At 38.6% G+C, this 17,940-nt stretch overlaps 1 protein-coding gene across 2 annotated transcripts in view; it reads right to left on the bottom strand.

Annotated features, from left to right (window-relative positions):
* Nucleotides 1-7,514: 7,514 nt before the first annotated feature.
* Nucleotides 7,515-17,940, bottom strand: part of PGM2 (phosphoglucomutase 2) — a 35,818-nt gene continuing 25,392 nt past the window's right edge. Inside the window, exons 9-14 of one of the 2 annotated variants that reach the window (XM_008169954.3) lie at nucleotides 15,649-15,829; nucleotides 15,464-15,557; nucleotides 14,438-14,567; nucleotides 12,792-12,981; nucleotides 11,294-11,427; nucleotides 7,515-9,373 (exon numbers count right to left, since the gene is read on the bottom strand). In XM_008169954.3, the coding sequence (XP_008168176.1) occupies nucleotides 9,271-9,373; nucleotides 11,294-11,427; nucleotides 12,792-12,981; nucleotides 14,438-14,567; nucleotides 15,464-15,557; nucleotides 15,649-15,829 (832 nt within the window). In that variant the 3' untranslated portion in view covers nucleotides 7,515-9,270. Of the gene's footprint in view, nucleotides 9,374-10,151; nucleotides 11,009-11,058; nucleotides 11,428-12,791; nucleotides 12,982-14,437; nucleotides 14,568-15,463; nucleotides 15,558-15,648; nucleotides 15,830-17,940 lie in introns of those variants that run through there. The other variant, XR_010601511.1, reaches the window with a different exon arrangement.

Consider the following 17,940-nt stretch of genomic DNA (forward strand, 5'->3'; position numbering starts at 1 on the left):
CCAGCACCAGTTCCACATCTTTGCCCAACCCCAGAAAGACACTTTGGTCAATATCTGCCTTCCCTGTTTGTGCGTCTGGACCAGTCTTTCCTGCCATCTGCATCATATACCAAAAAAAGGAAGTGATACATTACTGTGGCCCATAAATGCAAGATTAACGAGACCAGGCAGAAATGATAGATGCAGTAAAAATCAAGAGAGCTGCAGCACTGAAGGATCAGAATATTGTCATCACATACCAGGACAGAATGGCAGTTGAAGTCCGGTACCATAAAACATGTTACAGAGACTACACAAGATTTTTGACAAAGTTTGTAGATAAGGATAAACCTACTTGTGCTGAACAGATGTACAGCAAAGCCTACAAGATTTTATATGCCGTCATCCACCAGAGGCTCATTGTAGACCAGGAGGTATTGCGGATGGCAAGACTTACCCTTACCCAAGACTGTTTGCCAGAAGCTGGAAATGGGTGACAGGGGATGGATCACTTGATTACCTGTTCTGTTCATTCCCTCTGGGGGACCTAGCATTGGCCACTGTAGGAAGGCAGGGTACTGGGTTAGGTGGACCTTTAGTCTGACCCAGTATGGTTGTTCTTATGTTCTTACCCAGATTTTCATCGAGCTTGTAAAAAAAGCATAGAAGGTCTTGATGATTCAAGTTACAGATAAGTGATACATTATATAGACCAATATTTTCATAATCATTTAGACACAATCATGGCAGAGACAAATGGAAATTTAAACATCACAGCATTTTTATAACCTTTAAGTTTGTTGGTAGGTTTCAGAGTGGTAGCCACGTTAGTCTGTATCAGCAAAAACAAAAAGAGGTGTACTTGTGCACCTTAGAGACTAACATTTATTTGGGCATAAGCTTTTGTGGGCTAAAACCCTCTTCATCAGATGCATGGAGTGGAAAATACAGTAGGCAGATTATACACACACACAGTACATGAAAAGATGGGAGTTGCCTTACCAAGTAGTGGATCACTGCTAACGAGACAATTCAATTAACATGGAAGTGGGCTATTATCAACAGGAGGAAAATCACTGTTGTGGTGGTAATGAGGCCAATGTAATCAGGGTGGCCCATTTCAAACAGTTGACAAGAAGGTGTGAGTAACAATAGGAGGCAATTCATAGAGAGAGAGAGAGAGAGAGAGAGTGTGTCTGCCTACTGTATTTTCCACTCCGTGCATCTGATGAAGTGGGTTTTAGCCCATGAAAGCTTATGCCCAAATAAATTTGTTAGTCTTTAAGGTTCCACAAGTACTCCTCGTTGTTTAAGTTTGTAGTAATTCTTGAATACTATAGCAAAACAAATTTAAAGCACAGTAGCAGAATCATGATTTACAACTACAATAAATGTCCTCGTAGAGAACCCTGTTTTTAGAAATCATGCATGGTTTTGTATTGCAGCGTTGGCCAACTGAAATACTGTCTGATATGCAACTTCCCTCAGCTCACCTTTCATATACCACACAAGAATGTCAGTGAGATGGTGTACATTGTGTGACAAAGTTCCTCCTATATCTTGATGGGTCCTGTGCTTATTGGCGGATTTTCTTGCCTCAGTGATTTACCATGTGGGTTGGGGAATAGCCCAGAGACCTTCCCCTCTGGAAGAACCCACAGTCCAGGTCAATTGGGAGGTTCGCCCTCTACTCCAGGTTCCAGCCCAGGGCCCTGTGGACTGCAGCTGTCTATAGTGCCTCCTGTAACAGCTGCATGACAGCTACAACTCCTTGGGCTACTTCCCCATGGCCTCCTCCAAACACCTTCCTTATTCTCACCACAGGACGTTCCTCCTGGTGTCTGATAACGCTTGTGCTCCTCAGTCCTCCAGCAGCACACCCTCTCACTCTCAGCTCCTTGCGCCTCTTGCTCCCAGCTCCTCACACTCCCATCACAAACTGAAGTGAGCTCCTTTTTAAAACCCAGGTGCCCTGATTAGCCTGCCTTAATTGATTCTAGCAGCAGCTTCTTAATTGGCTCCAGGTGTCCTAATTAGCCTGCCTGCCTTAACTGGTTCTAGCAGGTTCCTGATTACTCTAGTGCAGCCCCTGCTCTGGTCACTCAGGGAACAGAAAACTACTCATCCAGTGACCAGTATATTTGCCCTCTACCAGACTCCTGTACCCTACTGGTCTGGGTCTGTCACAATTGAGACACGTTCAACAAAGTACATTTATTAATAGACTTCCTTATCAATCAGAGGCAGAAACAGCTACAGCCACAACTGTGAGTGAAGAGGAACAAATTCATTTTCAACCACAAGCTGACCTACCCTCTCAAGATCATCAACAGTAAATACACAAACTCCTGATGTGCAGTCGGCTAGGACTCTGCACAGTGGTGCGCTGATCATCAAGAGAACGTTGGATGACACTCCTGGAACGAGTTGTCTCTGGCCACTAACAACAATCGATTTAAGTGTTGAATCTGCAACATCTGTCATGCCAGTTGAACTTTACAATTTGATGCCCTTTATTATTGGCACATCAGAGGCACCAACACTGGCTGGCTATGTTGATCTTCCAGATGATGTGGACCGTAAACTCATATTACTTTGCCAAGACTTTGTTTACCTTGAATCCAAGTGTTGAAAACAGTCACCTAAATCCCTTTGCCTTGGATTGACAATTAGACACTTGACAAGTGGTCGCCATACTAAACAAACTGGGACATTGTGCATCTGAAAATACTGTAATTAGCCATGACGACACATGCCTTGCTCAGCTATAGCTTGATAAAAGGTTCTGATGAGATTCCACTGGGCTTTGCAAAGGCGGCTTCAACAGTTCTAGTATGGGACCATATCGATTTTGGAGAAGAAACCCTCTCTGGATACTGTAGAGCCACATCACTGAATCAACCCCAACATTAAGTAGAGCACCACTGCCAAAAGGTGTATATAGTTCTCTTAAAGCACCCCGTAAATTTGTGATAAAGCAGTACTATCAGAACAGAGGCAAGGTCCACAAGACTTGAATCATAATACACATGCCCCATTAAAAGCTGACAGTTACAGATCAAACCTGGAACCTGTACTGAGAAATGAACTGGCATATATTTGTATGAAGGCTCTCAATACTGACTCATGTACACTTCCTGGAGGAACATGTTTTCATACTACTCTTCAGTATGACTGCGCTCTTGAGAAATCAGCTATCCCTTACCTTCCAGTTATTCAGGCATCACCAAACAGATGTCTACTGTCTACACAGTTCTGAAACAAAGTATTGTATAGCTGATAAACTTGAAATTAATCATGTAGTCTTGGTCTTTGAACAAGCAATATATACAAAAGCACAAGTCCAATGCAAAGATGATTACACAAGATGTTTGATAGTGTGGCTAAGCAAATTGTATAGCTGCATGTCATTTCTAGGTGTCCTTGGCAAAGGATTTGTAGATGTAGAACTTTGTGGTATCCTAATAGATTCAGAAGTTGCTGCTCAAGGATCAGAGTGTTCCGAGAGGATAGTGTTATAATTGCAGCATGAGAGCACACACACTTTTGTATGAAAACATGCAGCATCAGAGATTCCAGACTTAAATTATTTCCCATGGACAAAGCAGATAAGTACCTAGAGGTCATTAAAAGAAAATGAAACTAGCATTCCCTGTTGACTTGCTTGATGTTCTGTGTAGAGCGGATGAAATCACCAATGTAGTCATGAAATATCAAGACTTTGTCCAGAGAAAGAGCAAAGGGAACCCAATGTTTGCCTTCTGGAGCTCTTACATAAACATGGTGCAAATCTTGCTCCCTTTTGTGAGAGCAACCCAAGCATCTGACTGGGAGTTGCATCTTTCAGTTATACGCTTCATGAAACCCTGGTTCTTCTCTTACAATCAGAAGATACCTGGTATAGTTTGTCTATCATATTGACTGGAAATGGAGAAACTCCCCATCACACACACAGAATGTTACACAGAACTCAGTGCTTGAGGACAGTGGACAGCCCAACATCAAAGTGGACCTGGGTTCTCTTAAATTGCATGTGACCAGATAATTGAATAAACCTACCATAAAGTTTCAAAAGCAAAAGGTGGTTTGATTGGATTGACGCAAAGCCATTCAGCAGTTTTATCACTGGATCTTGTCACAACATAAAAGAGCTGCTATAACGAGATAGCGTGAAGTGATGGCAGGCATGACTCCAGAGGCATGGAAAAAGAAAGATCTTGTCAGCACAAAAATTCAGGATGATGAGACAGCTATAATGAGCATTCTGTGCACTACTGAATGCATGATCAATCCTTTTGGTGCTCCTCAAGATGGACAAGTGTCTTTAAGTGTTGTAGCCACTAGTGAGATTACAAATTATATGATTGCTGCTCAGGAGAATGGTTCAAGAAGTCCATTAATGCAATTTTACCTGTGTCTGCTTTCTGCTACTCAGGACATTTTCTTCTCCCATCAAAAGCCAGAAAACATTCAGTGATCAAGTCAAACCAAAAGCAAAAGTACCTGGAAAAGACATGATCCCTCATAATGACAAGAAACTCTTTTTGCAAGACTTCTTGTATGATCTCAGGGAAATCTTGAGCCACTCTTTGGGAGCAGTTTTCTACCCTCTTGCTAGTGCTGATGATACTCTGGCAAAGCCCAACAAGTCATCTCTGCTGTATCTTCTTCAATCCAAAGGTAGAGAACACCTTATTAACCATGTTCCAGAGAATGATGTAATAATCTTTGATGGAATGGCTGTCATCCAAACACTATGTGATGATCCTTCAGACACCATTTTAGTGTACTTTCTTGAAAGCTTAATCAGGTACAAGTGGACTCATCTGGACTTTGTCACAAATAAAATGTATTTTACTCAGGGAATAAGCACTAAAGTGCAACACAATTCAAAATGAACACTGGATTTGAATAGGAAAATAAAATTCTGATTTATATCAATGATTACATCAATTCATACCAATCCAGAAAAACTGTCACTTATAAATATTTAATAAATGTCATGTAAAGGGGATTCCAGTAAAGAGGTTTGTTTTACTTTTTCAGTGCTATTGCTGAGGAAAATAGGCTGGTTGACAAGGAAAATAGTAAGATTTTAGGTATTTACATAGAAAAATGCATCAGACGCACTAAATGTATCATTTCAAGTAGTTAAGCTGATGTACAAATACTTTTCTTGAAGGTAAATAACATAATCCAGCCTACAATGAAAGGTGAGTATTGCTGAGAAAAACAAATTATGGGGATGGGTAATACCTTGACCTATTCTTACTACCTAGAGACAAACAGGTAATTTATTGCACATATCTCTTGGACTGATGATTGTAGAAAATACTGATGCATTAAATACCTAGTAGGGCAAGAATTTTTAGTTCTCTAGCACATTATTGTCCATTGATACTAAAAAATAGGGCTGTCGTTTAATTGCAGTTAACCTATGCGATTAACTAAAAAAATTAAACACGATTAAAAAAATTAATTAGTTTTAATCGCACTGTTAAACAATACCAATTTATATTTATTAAATATTTGATGTTGTTCTACATTTTCAAATATATTGATTTCAATTACAACAGAATACAAAGTACACACTGCTCACTTTATTTTATTTTTATTACAAATGTTTGCTGTTTTTAGTAATACTAGAAATTGAAGATGCCTACCATCTTTGGCTGTGAAGTTAAATCTATCTTCATTCTCGCTCCTTTCCAAAGTATTTAGTAGAAACAAATGGTTGTAAATCATGACAATGTATTTGTAATAAACTGCAGGAGATACTTTTACCAAGTGGCTACACGACTAGACAACCATCTTAACACCTTTTAGAACTGCTGTTTACATATATAGGTTATAAATTTAAGAGTTCTGTGAAAGTCCAAAGCAAATTGTTTTTGGGTGAGTTACTGCAGTAAATAGATGTAAATTACAATTACACATGGGAACTCTGGAATCAGACCAGTGGTCCATCTAGTTCAGTAGCCTGTCTCCAGCAATGGTTAGTACTGGTTGCAAGAAATCTTTTTATGGACACGTGAAATAATTTGCCCATAGGAGAAACTTCTTAACCATCAGTTAATAGTTGGCGAATGCCTTGAAGCATAAGGGCTTATATCCATTATTTTATCCTAACTACCATAGATATGTCTGCTGATGTTTAGGTCTCCATTTCTGAAACTTAGTAAGCGTTTGGTCTCTATGACTCAAACTTTAAGGCCAGAAGACACCAGGATCATTTAGTCTGGCCTCCTGCACATCACAGGTCACAGAACCTAACCCACTCATTCCTGGAGTAGGCCCATTACTTTTGGCTGAAGTTACTGAAGTTCTCAAATCTTGATTTAAAAGTCTTCAACTTATCGAGAACCCACCATTTATTCTAGTTCAAACCAGAAAGTGACCCATGCCCCACATGGCAGAGGAAGACAAAAAACCTCTAGCATCTCTGCCAATCTGACTTAGGGGGAAATTGCTTCCAAACCCCAAATATGGTGATCAGTTAGACCCTGAGCATGTAGGCGAGACCCTCAAGTCAGAAAACTGGGATAGAATTCACTGTAGTAATTCAAAGTACTCCCCCTCTTGTGTCCCATCTCTAGCGGTCATTCTTAGCAGTATTTTTGTCCCATTTTTTAGTCATCTGATCACATTAGGAGATTCACCGAGCCAACCAAAATGACTCCCATTAAAATCCAGTCCTTTTAACCATTTACCAAGTTGAAAATTACTATTCCCATGTGTTTTCTGTCTTTCACTTTGTGGCCACCATTTCTTATAGGATTTTAATTGTTATACAGAGTAAGCATTTCTGCTTTTCAGACCTTGTAGCAGCTAAGCGCCACATTGAGCTATCTTTGACACACCCACCATACTCACTATTGCCTCCTCTTTAAACCTACATGCTATCAATAAGATCCATATGTAGTCTGATACAGCCTTCAATCATTTGAATTAAAAAGTAATGTGCTAGTTTTAACAAATATATTCTGTTGCCATTTTCATAAAAGCTCCGCTATATAGTGTATATGTTTTGTTTGGCTAACTGCTTCTTAATTACACTTAGTTGTCTTGGTGGTTTGTAAAAAAGTCACATTCTGAATCTGTACAGAACAGTGACAGCCAGGCATCAGTAGCGCTGTACCCTTTTTTGAAGGTTACACAAATTATCATCAGGTTTTATTGTTTAGAATAATCCTTGCTCTAAAGTTAAGGTGACTGAAGCAAATTAATTCTTACTGCACTTCTCTGGACTCTAGAAATATTGAAATAAGGGGTAAGACATCAGGGCTTTTGCTATCTACGAAGATATCATCTGCAATAGGATATTACTTTACTTACAATGTAACTGTCTAGCTATAAACATTCTGCGTTGTCATAGCCTAATATCTTGTGTACAGCCTAACATTTTCCCTTGCGTCAAAATAAAATCCTAGCAACTACCCCTATATGGAGTAAGATCAGTAGTATTTATTTTACAGTACCCTGTTTTTTTCATTTTACCACTTGTTTACAAAGGAAACCATTGGAATACAGGAATCTCACTTTAAAAGGAATTATATTTTGTTTTCAAGATTCAATTACACTATGCCAAATACATTTTAGCACAATAAAACAAACATACACAAGAATGTTGAGTTACAGACTAACATTTTGACCAACACTGGCTGCATGTTGTACAATCCCCAACATTAATATGACATTTACAATAAACACACATTATATGGTCCTCAGTGAAATATATTCATAATTCCAGACTGCAGTGTGTCCTCCCCTGGTTTTTAATAAATTATTTTAGAGTTGTCCTTGCATTTCATTTTCAGAAGATAACTACAGGGGCAATGAAAAGCCATATGCATGGAATTCCTGTACAAAGTGTAACATCCTAAGTCTCACTGAAGTCAATAGCAAACCCCTTCCACTCGTTATCATTAATAGTATTTAATAAGTAATTATGGGCTCAATCAAAGATCAGGGCTGCATCATATGAGGCACTATATAAATATGTACCAAGAAGCCAGTCTCTCTAAAGACACTTAATATCATGCTGGGGCAGAAAGACACAGGGCTGGCATGCTCAACTCCAACCCAAGATGCTGCATTTCCGTAGACACCCTGGCAATAGACAACCAATGTCCATTCTGGCTCTGCTTCATTGACTAATTTATGCTGCCTAGCATATATGTAGTAATACATATTATCTGCTCAATATTTTTATATATATTAGTATGCAACATTAAGCACAAATATTGTAATAGTGATGTAGCCTAAAACTAGCCTACACCATAATCCCATAACTTCTTCCATTTGCTGATGTAAACATTTGGTATAAGCACATAAGAAACTTGTTAAAATCAAGATAGAATGAATGTATGTCTTAGTTTAAGCTAGGGGAGGCATCTTCATGGACCAGTACCTAGAATGCTAGTATCTAAAATAACAGAACAAGAAGTTAGGAAGCTGGGACAAACTGATGGGTTGGATTTTAGTGACATGTAAAGAGATATACAACTTATATTATGTATAAATAATACCAGCTGAAATGTGTAACTTGGGGAGCACTCCTTCTGTGTAAGGTAAATGTAACATCACTGCATCACATGGCTTTCCACACACTGGTATCGTATATAACCTTACTCCTGTACCATATTATTATTGTCTCATAGCAGTAAAACATGTCCACATGGTTCATTATTAAATAAAGCGTGGTGGTCAAGCACTTTATCAACACCTACAAATTCACCATCAACCCCAGTAAAATCCTGCTATTGTGGCTAAAAATCACTTTTGGAAACCTGCTCTTCTAGGGACATCTACCCTGATTTTACCAAAATTACCTACAGATTTCCAGTGCCCCTTAGTTACACAACTAGCCTGCCTTGCAAAGATAAAACTAGACATATTCATGCAGCGCTATCCAGTTCCCCATCATCAAAAACATGGTCGTTACATTGCTATCAAATTAGGCTACATACATGTAAAAAGCAGACTGCATTTACAGAAATTAAGGCAAGGCAAGTACAATACAATATTTTATTAGAACAAGACTTGATTATTGAAACATATTTGCATTGTATCAGACAATATTTGGTTGCTAGTTTTTATAAGGAATCCCTTGATTTACCCAGATAAAAGAAGACATTAGACCAAAGAGGATGTGGAACACATATTGGTAAGGACATATATTTTAATAATTTTTTTTTTTGGTCCTTAAAAATCCCTACTTTTTAAATAGTGTAGGGTTTTGCCCATAACATGCTGCAAAGACAGTGCAATTAAGGAAACCATCTTAATTGTTTACTCTGCCTTGGGCTGCAGTTTATTTTTTTCTGGTTGAAAGAAATACTCTTCGATAGCACTGACCAGCTCATCTAATTCCTTCTTCAGTTGCTCAGGGTCACTAAGAAAAAAAAAAAAAAAGGAAAACCAAGTAACAAAACCAAAAAATCAAAGAAGAGCACCAAAATAGGCTAGAAGGAAAAAAGGTCTATATTCTGAGGGTTTGTCAAGACAGTTAGTGCATGGCAAGCTGGGATGTAAATTACAGTACACTAGCAGTCCGTGTGGCCCCTGCTACTGTGTGATAAAAGTTCCCCAGTGTGCACTGATTTATATCCCAACTTGCCCAAGCACTAACTGTTAGTCTAGACTAGCCCTCAGTCTGATGTGTGATGTTTTAACCGCACATTTTCTATTAATGCTAGTAAAACTGCACGCTTGATTTCTTAGAACCACATGTGGTTCTCTCTCAGTGTTTAGCTCTAATCTTTGTGTATTAAGGAACTGAATTTACATGTTTGTCCATGTTTTTCAAAATATAATTTGATATACGACAACAGCTGATTTAAGCTTCAAATCTTTCCCATTTCATCCTAGTTCATATGTTTAGCAACACTTAGACCTTGTATCACATTTTCTTTCATTCACGATAAAGCATAAATACCATTAGCCTTATTTAACAAAAGTTAAAGTATTTTAAAAATATGCTATAAACATATATTCATATTTTTGAATCCATCTGTCGCCTCATCTTAGATTGTAAACTCAAGGACTGTCTTTTTCAGATATTGTTATATAGAGTCTATCACAATGGGATTGGGGCCTTTAGGCAAATATTACCATAATATTCAACATTAAATATTTAAAGATAAATTTTGATGAGCAATTCATAGACATTGTTTTCTGTTTTCTATTTGCGTTAGTTGTTAGTGTCCAAAATCTTCAATTATCACTATAGCTTAGCAATCAAAAAGTTATGGATACAGAAAAAGGAAGAAATGCAAACTTCTCCACAATACTCCATCAATGTGCTTCAGCCAAAACATAGCACATTGATATGGCAGTCTCCATTTCTATTCAATTCCTGACTTCTGCTGAAACTTCCAAGAAGTGTTTTTTTGTTTTGTGGAGGCCAACTGAGCCACCAATTCATTTCACACAGAGCATGGTTCAGACACTACCAATCTGGACTAGATCTGAATGACTAACCTAAAAAGTAAAATACTACATATGCTAATTGTCAAAACTATAAGGCACATTTCCCCTCCTCCCTTTTAAAAACAGGGAAGGAGGGTGCTTTGAGATTTGAAGTTGCTTGCTTTGATGATGGTAGGTTATACTAATTACTGCACTTAGAACATTACTTGTGATGTACTCTTAATTTATCTCAAGAAAGCCTAAAGCATACAGACATGTGCCAGTTTTTAGCATCTGTACATCTACATAAATGTGTCCTTGGTTGAAAGAGGAGAGGAAAGATAACGTAGAGCTTCTGATGAGGGATCCAGAAGTCCCACCACATAATTAAGAGTATGTTCTTTGAAAAAAACCTCTCCAAATTTTATACACTTATGAAAGTGGGCCAAATTCTTCCTGGTGTCAAACAAATGGGATAAATACCAAGATGTTATTTGACTTATGACAGTTGATTTCAAGGCTACTTGAGTCAAAGGAATAAATATGATATTTCAGTAATTAGAAGTCTTGATAATATTAACTTTGAAACAAAAAAAGATTTGAGAAAGGAAGCAGTTACCTTGGAATATTTTAATACAATATTTAATTCCAAGGTAACTTTCAAGTTACCTTGGAATATTTTAATACAATTTTAAAATGGTATCAAGTTGAGGGCCCCTTCCTGCTCCTATGGAAGTCAAGACAATGTTCAATGGAACTTCAGTGACAGCAAGAATTGGCCATTAATGTGTCCCAAGCTTTAATTCTGCACAAATTCTTTTGCTAAAGAGTGTAATTATTAAAATTATATTAAAATAGGCCTTTAAAAAAATAACTGAATTTAATCTTAAAAGCAACACAATACCTGTTTCCAGGAGGCGCGCAGAGTTCAGCATAGTATTTGATTTTTGGTTCTGTCCCACTGGTCCTCATAGTAGCCACCCCTCCATTAGCAAAAGTAAATGTTATCATCTGGCTACTTTTACTGGTAGGAAGCACCTAGAAATACATAGTGACATACACACATATCATAGAATAGCTTCCTTAAAAGTTCACTACTTAAATATATACAATGAGTTTTAGATGCAAGGAGAAAAAAAAAAAAACAACAACTTGTATTCAGTACCAAATACACCAACTGAACTATTTTATTTTGGCCTCCCAACTTCAACAGACATATTAGAGTTAGTCACAATCTTGCCGTCAACCTAGGATTTGAAAAGTGAAGCCATGTCATGGCTTGTGAGTCACTATTAGATAACACATCTTGAAATCTTGTCAAGATTTTGGTAGCATATAGAAAAAGCTACATAAAGCATGTGCTCAGTGACTATCAAAAGAAAAAAATAAATACAAATCACCCTTGATTCTAAAAGAAGGCTAAAGAACCCAAAGTTTCACATATGAATAGATATTTTACATTTCTTATATCAATGCTGAGGGGAAAGATAATCCCTCCAAGCAGTAGGAAAAAACAGAGAAAAACTTGAAGCTGTAGTAAATAGCACAATCCTCCAAGCCTCCTCAGCTGACTCTGCCATTTTATGCAGCTTAGATAAGATCACAAAGTATGGCTACAAGAATCTGTAGTTTTTAGTTGCTATTTTCACTTTTCTCTCAGTGTTAAGTATATTGTTAATCATAAGACTATAAAATCTGATCTATCATTATTTTTATAAAAGGATACTGTGACAGACCCAGACCAGTGGGGTACAGGAGTCTGGTAGAGGGCAAATATACTGGTCACTGGATGAGTAGTTTTCTGTTCCCGGGGTGACCAGAGCAGGGGCTGCACTAAAGTAATCAGGAACCTGCTAGAACCAGTTAAGGCAGGCAGGCTAATTAGGACATCTGGAGCCAATTAAGAAGAAGCTGCTAGAATCAATTAAGGCAGGCTAATCAGGGCACCTGGGTTTTAAAAAGGAGCTCACTTCAGTTTGTGATGGGAGTGTGAGGAGCTGGGAGCAAAAGGCACAAGGAGCTGAGAGTGAGAGGGTGTGCTACTGGAGGACTGAGGAGCACAAGCGTTATCAGACACCAGGAGGAAGGTCCTGTGGTGAGAATAAGGAAAGTGTTTGTAAGAGGCCATGGGGAAGTAGCTCAGGGAGTTGTAGCTGTCATGCAGCTGTTACAGGAGGCACTATAGACAGCTGCAGTCCAGAGGGCCCTGGGCTGGAACCCGGAGTACAGGGCAGGCCCGGGTCCCCCCCAAACCTCCCAATTGACCTGGACTGTGGGTTCTTCCATAGGGGAAGGTCTCTGGGCTGTTCCCCAACCCACATGGTGAATCTTTGAGACAAGAAAATCCACCAATAAACGCAGGACCCACCAAGATAGAGGAGGAACTTTGTCACAATACTTACCGCCTTTTGATCAGGCTGGCTGCTATCGTAGCCAGTAGTTAGATCCCTTACTCCAGAAACTTTAAATTTGCCACATGATTTTGGGTAAGTGTTCTTTCCATCATAATTTCTAAGTTTCTCAAATAACTCTTTAATAGTCTTAGGATCATGGCAGATAAAATATGAAGCTTTAGTAATGTGGTAGCCATACCTGTTAAGAGAAAATATAATGATTGGAGAACACATTCTGTATATCTTCTCATTGTGATACAAAACACACCATGATACATTTGTGTTTATAATGCATCTAGGTCAAGGGTTCTCAACCTTTTTCTTTCTAAGTTCCCTCAACATGCTATAAAAACCTCTAAACCCCACCTCTGCCATAACAACTGCATATAAAAGCCAGGGCCAGTGTTAAGGGGTAGCAAGCAGGGCAGAAGATCTTACATACAAAATGACCAGTAACCGTTGGCCTATGCCTTGTTTAATGTAATCATATACCATATATCTGCAAAACTTTCAGTAACACACAGGTCTTACAGGCACGAAATAACATTATATAAAAGACAGGGGCCAGTCCTGTGTGTAACATGAGCTCTAGTCTCCCATCAAGCACATCTCTTTGGCATTAATGGGAATTACACATACACCAGATGCTGAATGGACCCACCTAAGTTTACAGTGTTGTGACTGTGTTGGTCCCAGGATATTAGAGAGACAAGGTGGGTGAGATAATATATTTTATTGGACTAGCTTCTATTAGTTAAAGAAACAAGCTATGCCTTGTTTACATATCTTGTGAAGCATGTAGAAGATCCCTAGGGTGGGTTCATGGGGGATGAGGCTGTACCATTTCCCAAGATACACAAACCTTCAAAAGATGAGTCTGGGAGCTTAAATTCACAACTTTGTTAAACCCTAAAAATCATGGTCTTAAAAAGACTGGATTTATGACTTATTACAGCAAACTGTAAGTAACCCACTAACCCTTCCTTTTTTGTCCTATGACTGCAGGGGTGTTAACGGGCCACTTCACCTTGAATGGCCCCTTAGAATGTGTGTTAATTTCTTATGCTAATCCATCTGTTCCATCTTGTATTTAGTGGTGAGTACCACTCCCAGACCTGAAGAGCTTTGTGTAGTTCTAAAGCCTGTGTCTTTCATCAACAGAAGCCGGTCCAATAAAATATTATCTCACCCACCTTGTCTCTCTCTCTGGGACCAACACAGCTACCACACTGTAAACTTAGGAGGTTCCATTTGGCATCTGGTGAATTTGTAATGCCCATTAATGCCAAAGAGATGTACTTGATGGGAGAATAGATCTCATGTTTCATACAGAATTGGACCCTGTCTTATAGAATCTGTTTTTTCTTGCCTACAAGATCTATGTGGTACTGAAACAGTTGTATAGCTTGTCACATGAATAAAGACTCAAACTGAACAGTCAGTTGAGGCAACTGTGTATATTCTTAAAAAGAGAGAGACACAGGCATTGAATATGTTAAGCTTTGTTTTTATGAGACAGGACAACTAGCAAGAAGATAATTACTGTTGCAAAAGTACTTTGCCTCTATATTGTATTACATATTATTCAGTAGCAAGTGAACATACATATTGGAGATGGAGAACACCCGATAACTAGACAATGAAATTCAACTCACTCATCATAGATAGCTTTCAGCTGCTGAGACAAAGACAAAATTTTGGTTGCTAGCCAACTAGACATCTCTGCAGTTATAACAGCAGCACTGACGCCATCTTTGTCCAGGACAACAGGGCTGCACATATATCCTAAACAAAAGAAAGCATATGAAAATAAACCTGTAACAAAAGGAACTAGCATATACAGAGAAAACCAGGTTGACAAAGAAATACTGACACACTGCAGAAATTGAAAGTTTTAGTAAACACAAGTATCTTCATCACATTCTGGTGTTAGGAAGAGCACCCATAAAAATGATTATATGATAAACTTCAACGTTTCTGTAAGCAACATTTCAGGTGATTTTTCTGCACAAAAAGATGAAATTACACACTTTAGTACTGTAGATCTATATCAGTGAAACATTTTCCAACCACTTGCAGATCCACTCATAAGAGGTACTTTAACGGGGGGGAGAGGGGGAATACCAAAGTTTCACAATGGTGAAGCTTAACCACAGAGTTTGGTCCCAAATTTGATTCTTTCCATATGGCAGCATGTGGTAGTGCCAACGGAACTCCAAAACGCACTCTTTCACTGGTGTTGGAGTGCTATTCTTAAAGAAAGAAAGAGAAAGGAAAAAAAAAAAAAAAAAAAAAAAAAAAGCTTCCCAAATGTGCCATATTCGTGTGTCAATTATTCATAACAATTAGAGTTGGGTTTTTTTAAATGGTCACCCATGGGAACTTGAATCTCAGATTTCAAGTTAACTTGGCTTCTTCATGGCTCATGCATACTCTGCAATTGGAACTGCGTTAACAATTCTGATGATAATGTACAAACCAGCTCACTACCATATCTGCATCACTTCTGAAGTGCTACAATAAGTAGTAAAAAACTTAGTCAACCAGGTAGATATGATACTGAACACTCATGGGGAGTGAGTGTTGAAATGATGGCATTTTTACATAGCCACTTTCTGGAGCAGAAGTGATCTTTACTGTTCTACAGTGCACCAGAGCTATCTATACTGTTCATTTCTTACCTATAGCTTCTTCAAACGCAAATAAAACAGTTTTCCCCTGGTCCGTGAGCTGCTTGGCTCGATTTCCCATCCACTTGAAACCTGTCAATGTCTCCTAAAGTGAGATTGCAAGGAGGGAAGAGGGAAAGTGAGAAACTGCACAGAAAAACAAAAACATGAATAGAGACTTTTACACAACGGTTTACCTCAAAGTGAAAGCCCTCCTTCAGTGCAATTGCTCTCAAGATTTTGGAAGAGACAGTGCTGGATAACATGTACACATCTTTGATGGCAGTAGGGTCTTGATTCTGATTTTTCCAGCAAGTGAAGATCCACCAGCCTAAAAGAGCTCCCAGCTCATTGCCAGAAAACACTTTCCACTCACCACTGAAAACAAAACACGATGCAACCATTATAAAGACAATTAAAAAGACAATACTGGAGAACATTTAATAGTTGTTGTATACAAGAAAATTGGCAGAACAGATGAAGTAATCTAACTGCTGTGGAGGTGAATTTGATTTTCAAGTTGGATGCCCACTGCAAAAAAAAAATATCAATGGGAACTGGGTGTCTATTTCCATTTGAAAATGTTCTTTACTTTGTCTTATTTTAGTTGGATAAAAAATTCTTCTCCTTGTCATTCCCATTGGCTTATGTGCCTGTCAAAAGCTGCAACAATTCACTATTCACATTTGATGATACTTGTTTTTAATTCTCTTTAGTTTTAACAGTTTGCATTTTTAGTTTTAAAAAAAGGTATTTTGGTTTTGGAGCATCTACATCATATCTTGATAAAAAAGACCTCGTATTCACAAGCTACAGCACCAACATGACTTAGGGTAAAACAACTCGGTACTAAATGACCATTATTTGAGTGGGTTCAGTGACAGTCTGGGCTACTAATTTTCACTTAATGACAAGTACATCAGTACACTAGGTCATTAAGGAAGAATGGAAAAGTCTCAAACATAGGGAGAAATATCAAAAGGGTCAAAGCTGACTCAATTATTGGAAGAGCAAGAAAAACAAAGAGAAAAGCAGAAGAGAAAAGGAGAGAGAGAGAAAATTGTTCAAAAACCCAGTTGTGAAGGAGAAACAAAGACATCACTAAAGTTGACATAAATGAAGACCTACAAAAACAGTACCTGTTGTGAAAGAGAAGCAGCCTCAGTCTCTTGCATCTATTGATGCCAATAGGCACAAAGTAATGCCCAGCAACAGTTTAGTGTAATAGCAGATGACAAACTACTTGCGCTCTAACGGGAGTTTCTGTCAAGGAAGAAGTACAGATACTGTAGAAGTCTATTCTTAACATACTAGTTAGTGTACAAACATCTTCAGCAGGAGGAAGAGGACAGGACTCAAAATGCAAGGACTACGGCTGGCCAAGAGATCAGGAAAGAGAAAGGCACAGAAAAGCAAGTACACACATTGTGTGCTTAATTCAGACCTAGCTCTCACTGCTATAAAAAGTGTGCTAAACTACAAGCAGAGTTTCTAATACAGAATATTAAAATCAGATTTAAAAAAAACCTAAAGATGCATTTGGCACTCTGCTCTAGGTAAATGTCCGCAGCAGAAGCATTTTCTTTTCCCTCAGTGCCAAGGAAGTCTTGTGTGTGTGTTTGACACATGCAACATTTTGCTGGCTGCTTGACCTTCTTCCTAATTAACACATTTGCTTTTTACATTTTATTTTTGCTAGTATGCTAGTGGACTTGGAAATTCTGTTCCTGACTGAAATGTACTTCTGATTTAAAACTTCAGTGCACGCATCATTATATAAGAACGGCCATACTGGGTCAGACCAAAGGTCCATCTAGCCCAGTATCCTGTCTTCGGACAGTGGCCAATGGCAGGTGTCCCAGAGGGAATGAACAGTACAGGTAACCACCAAGTGATCCATCCCCTGTTGTCCATTCCCAGCTTCTCGCAAACAGAGGCTAAGGACACCATCCCTGCCGATCCTGGCTAAAAGCCATTGATGGACCTATCCTCCATGAATTTATCTAGTTCTTTTTTGAACCCTGTTGTAGTCTTGGCCTTCACAATATCCTCTGGCAAGGAGTTCCACAGGCTGACTGTGCATTGTGTGAAAAAATACTTCCTTTTGTTTGTTTTAAACCTGCTGCCGATTAATTTCATTTGGTGGCCCCTCGTTCTTGTGTTATAAGGAGGTGTAAATAACACTTCCTTATTTACTTTCTCCACACCAGTCATGATTTTATAGACCTCTATCATATCCCCCTTAGTCATCTGGTTTCCAAGCTGAAAAATCCCAGTCTTATTTATCTCTCCTCATACGGCAGCCATTCCATACCCCTAATAATTTTTGTTGCCCTTTTCTGAACCTTTTCCAATTCCAATACATCTTTTTTGAGATGGGGTGACTACAACTGCACGCAGTATTCAAGATGTGGGCATACCATGAATTTATATAGAGGCTATATGATATAATCATTGTTCAAAAGGGGCGGGGGAGGGGGGGAAGAAGG

This window comes from Chrysemys picta, chromosome 5, assembly GCF_011386835.1.
Source record: "Chrysemys picta bellii isolate R12L10 chromosome 5, ASM1138683v2, whole genome shotgun sequence".
Taxonomy (NCBI): Eukaryota; Metazoa; Chordata; order Testudines; family Emydidae; genus Chrysemys; species Chrysemys picta.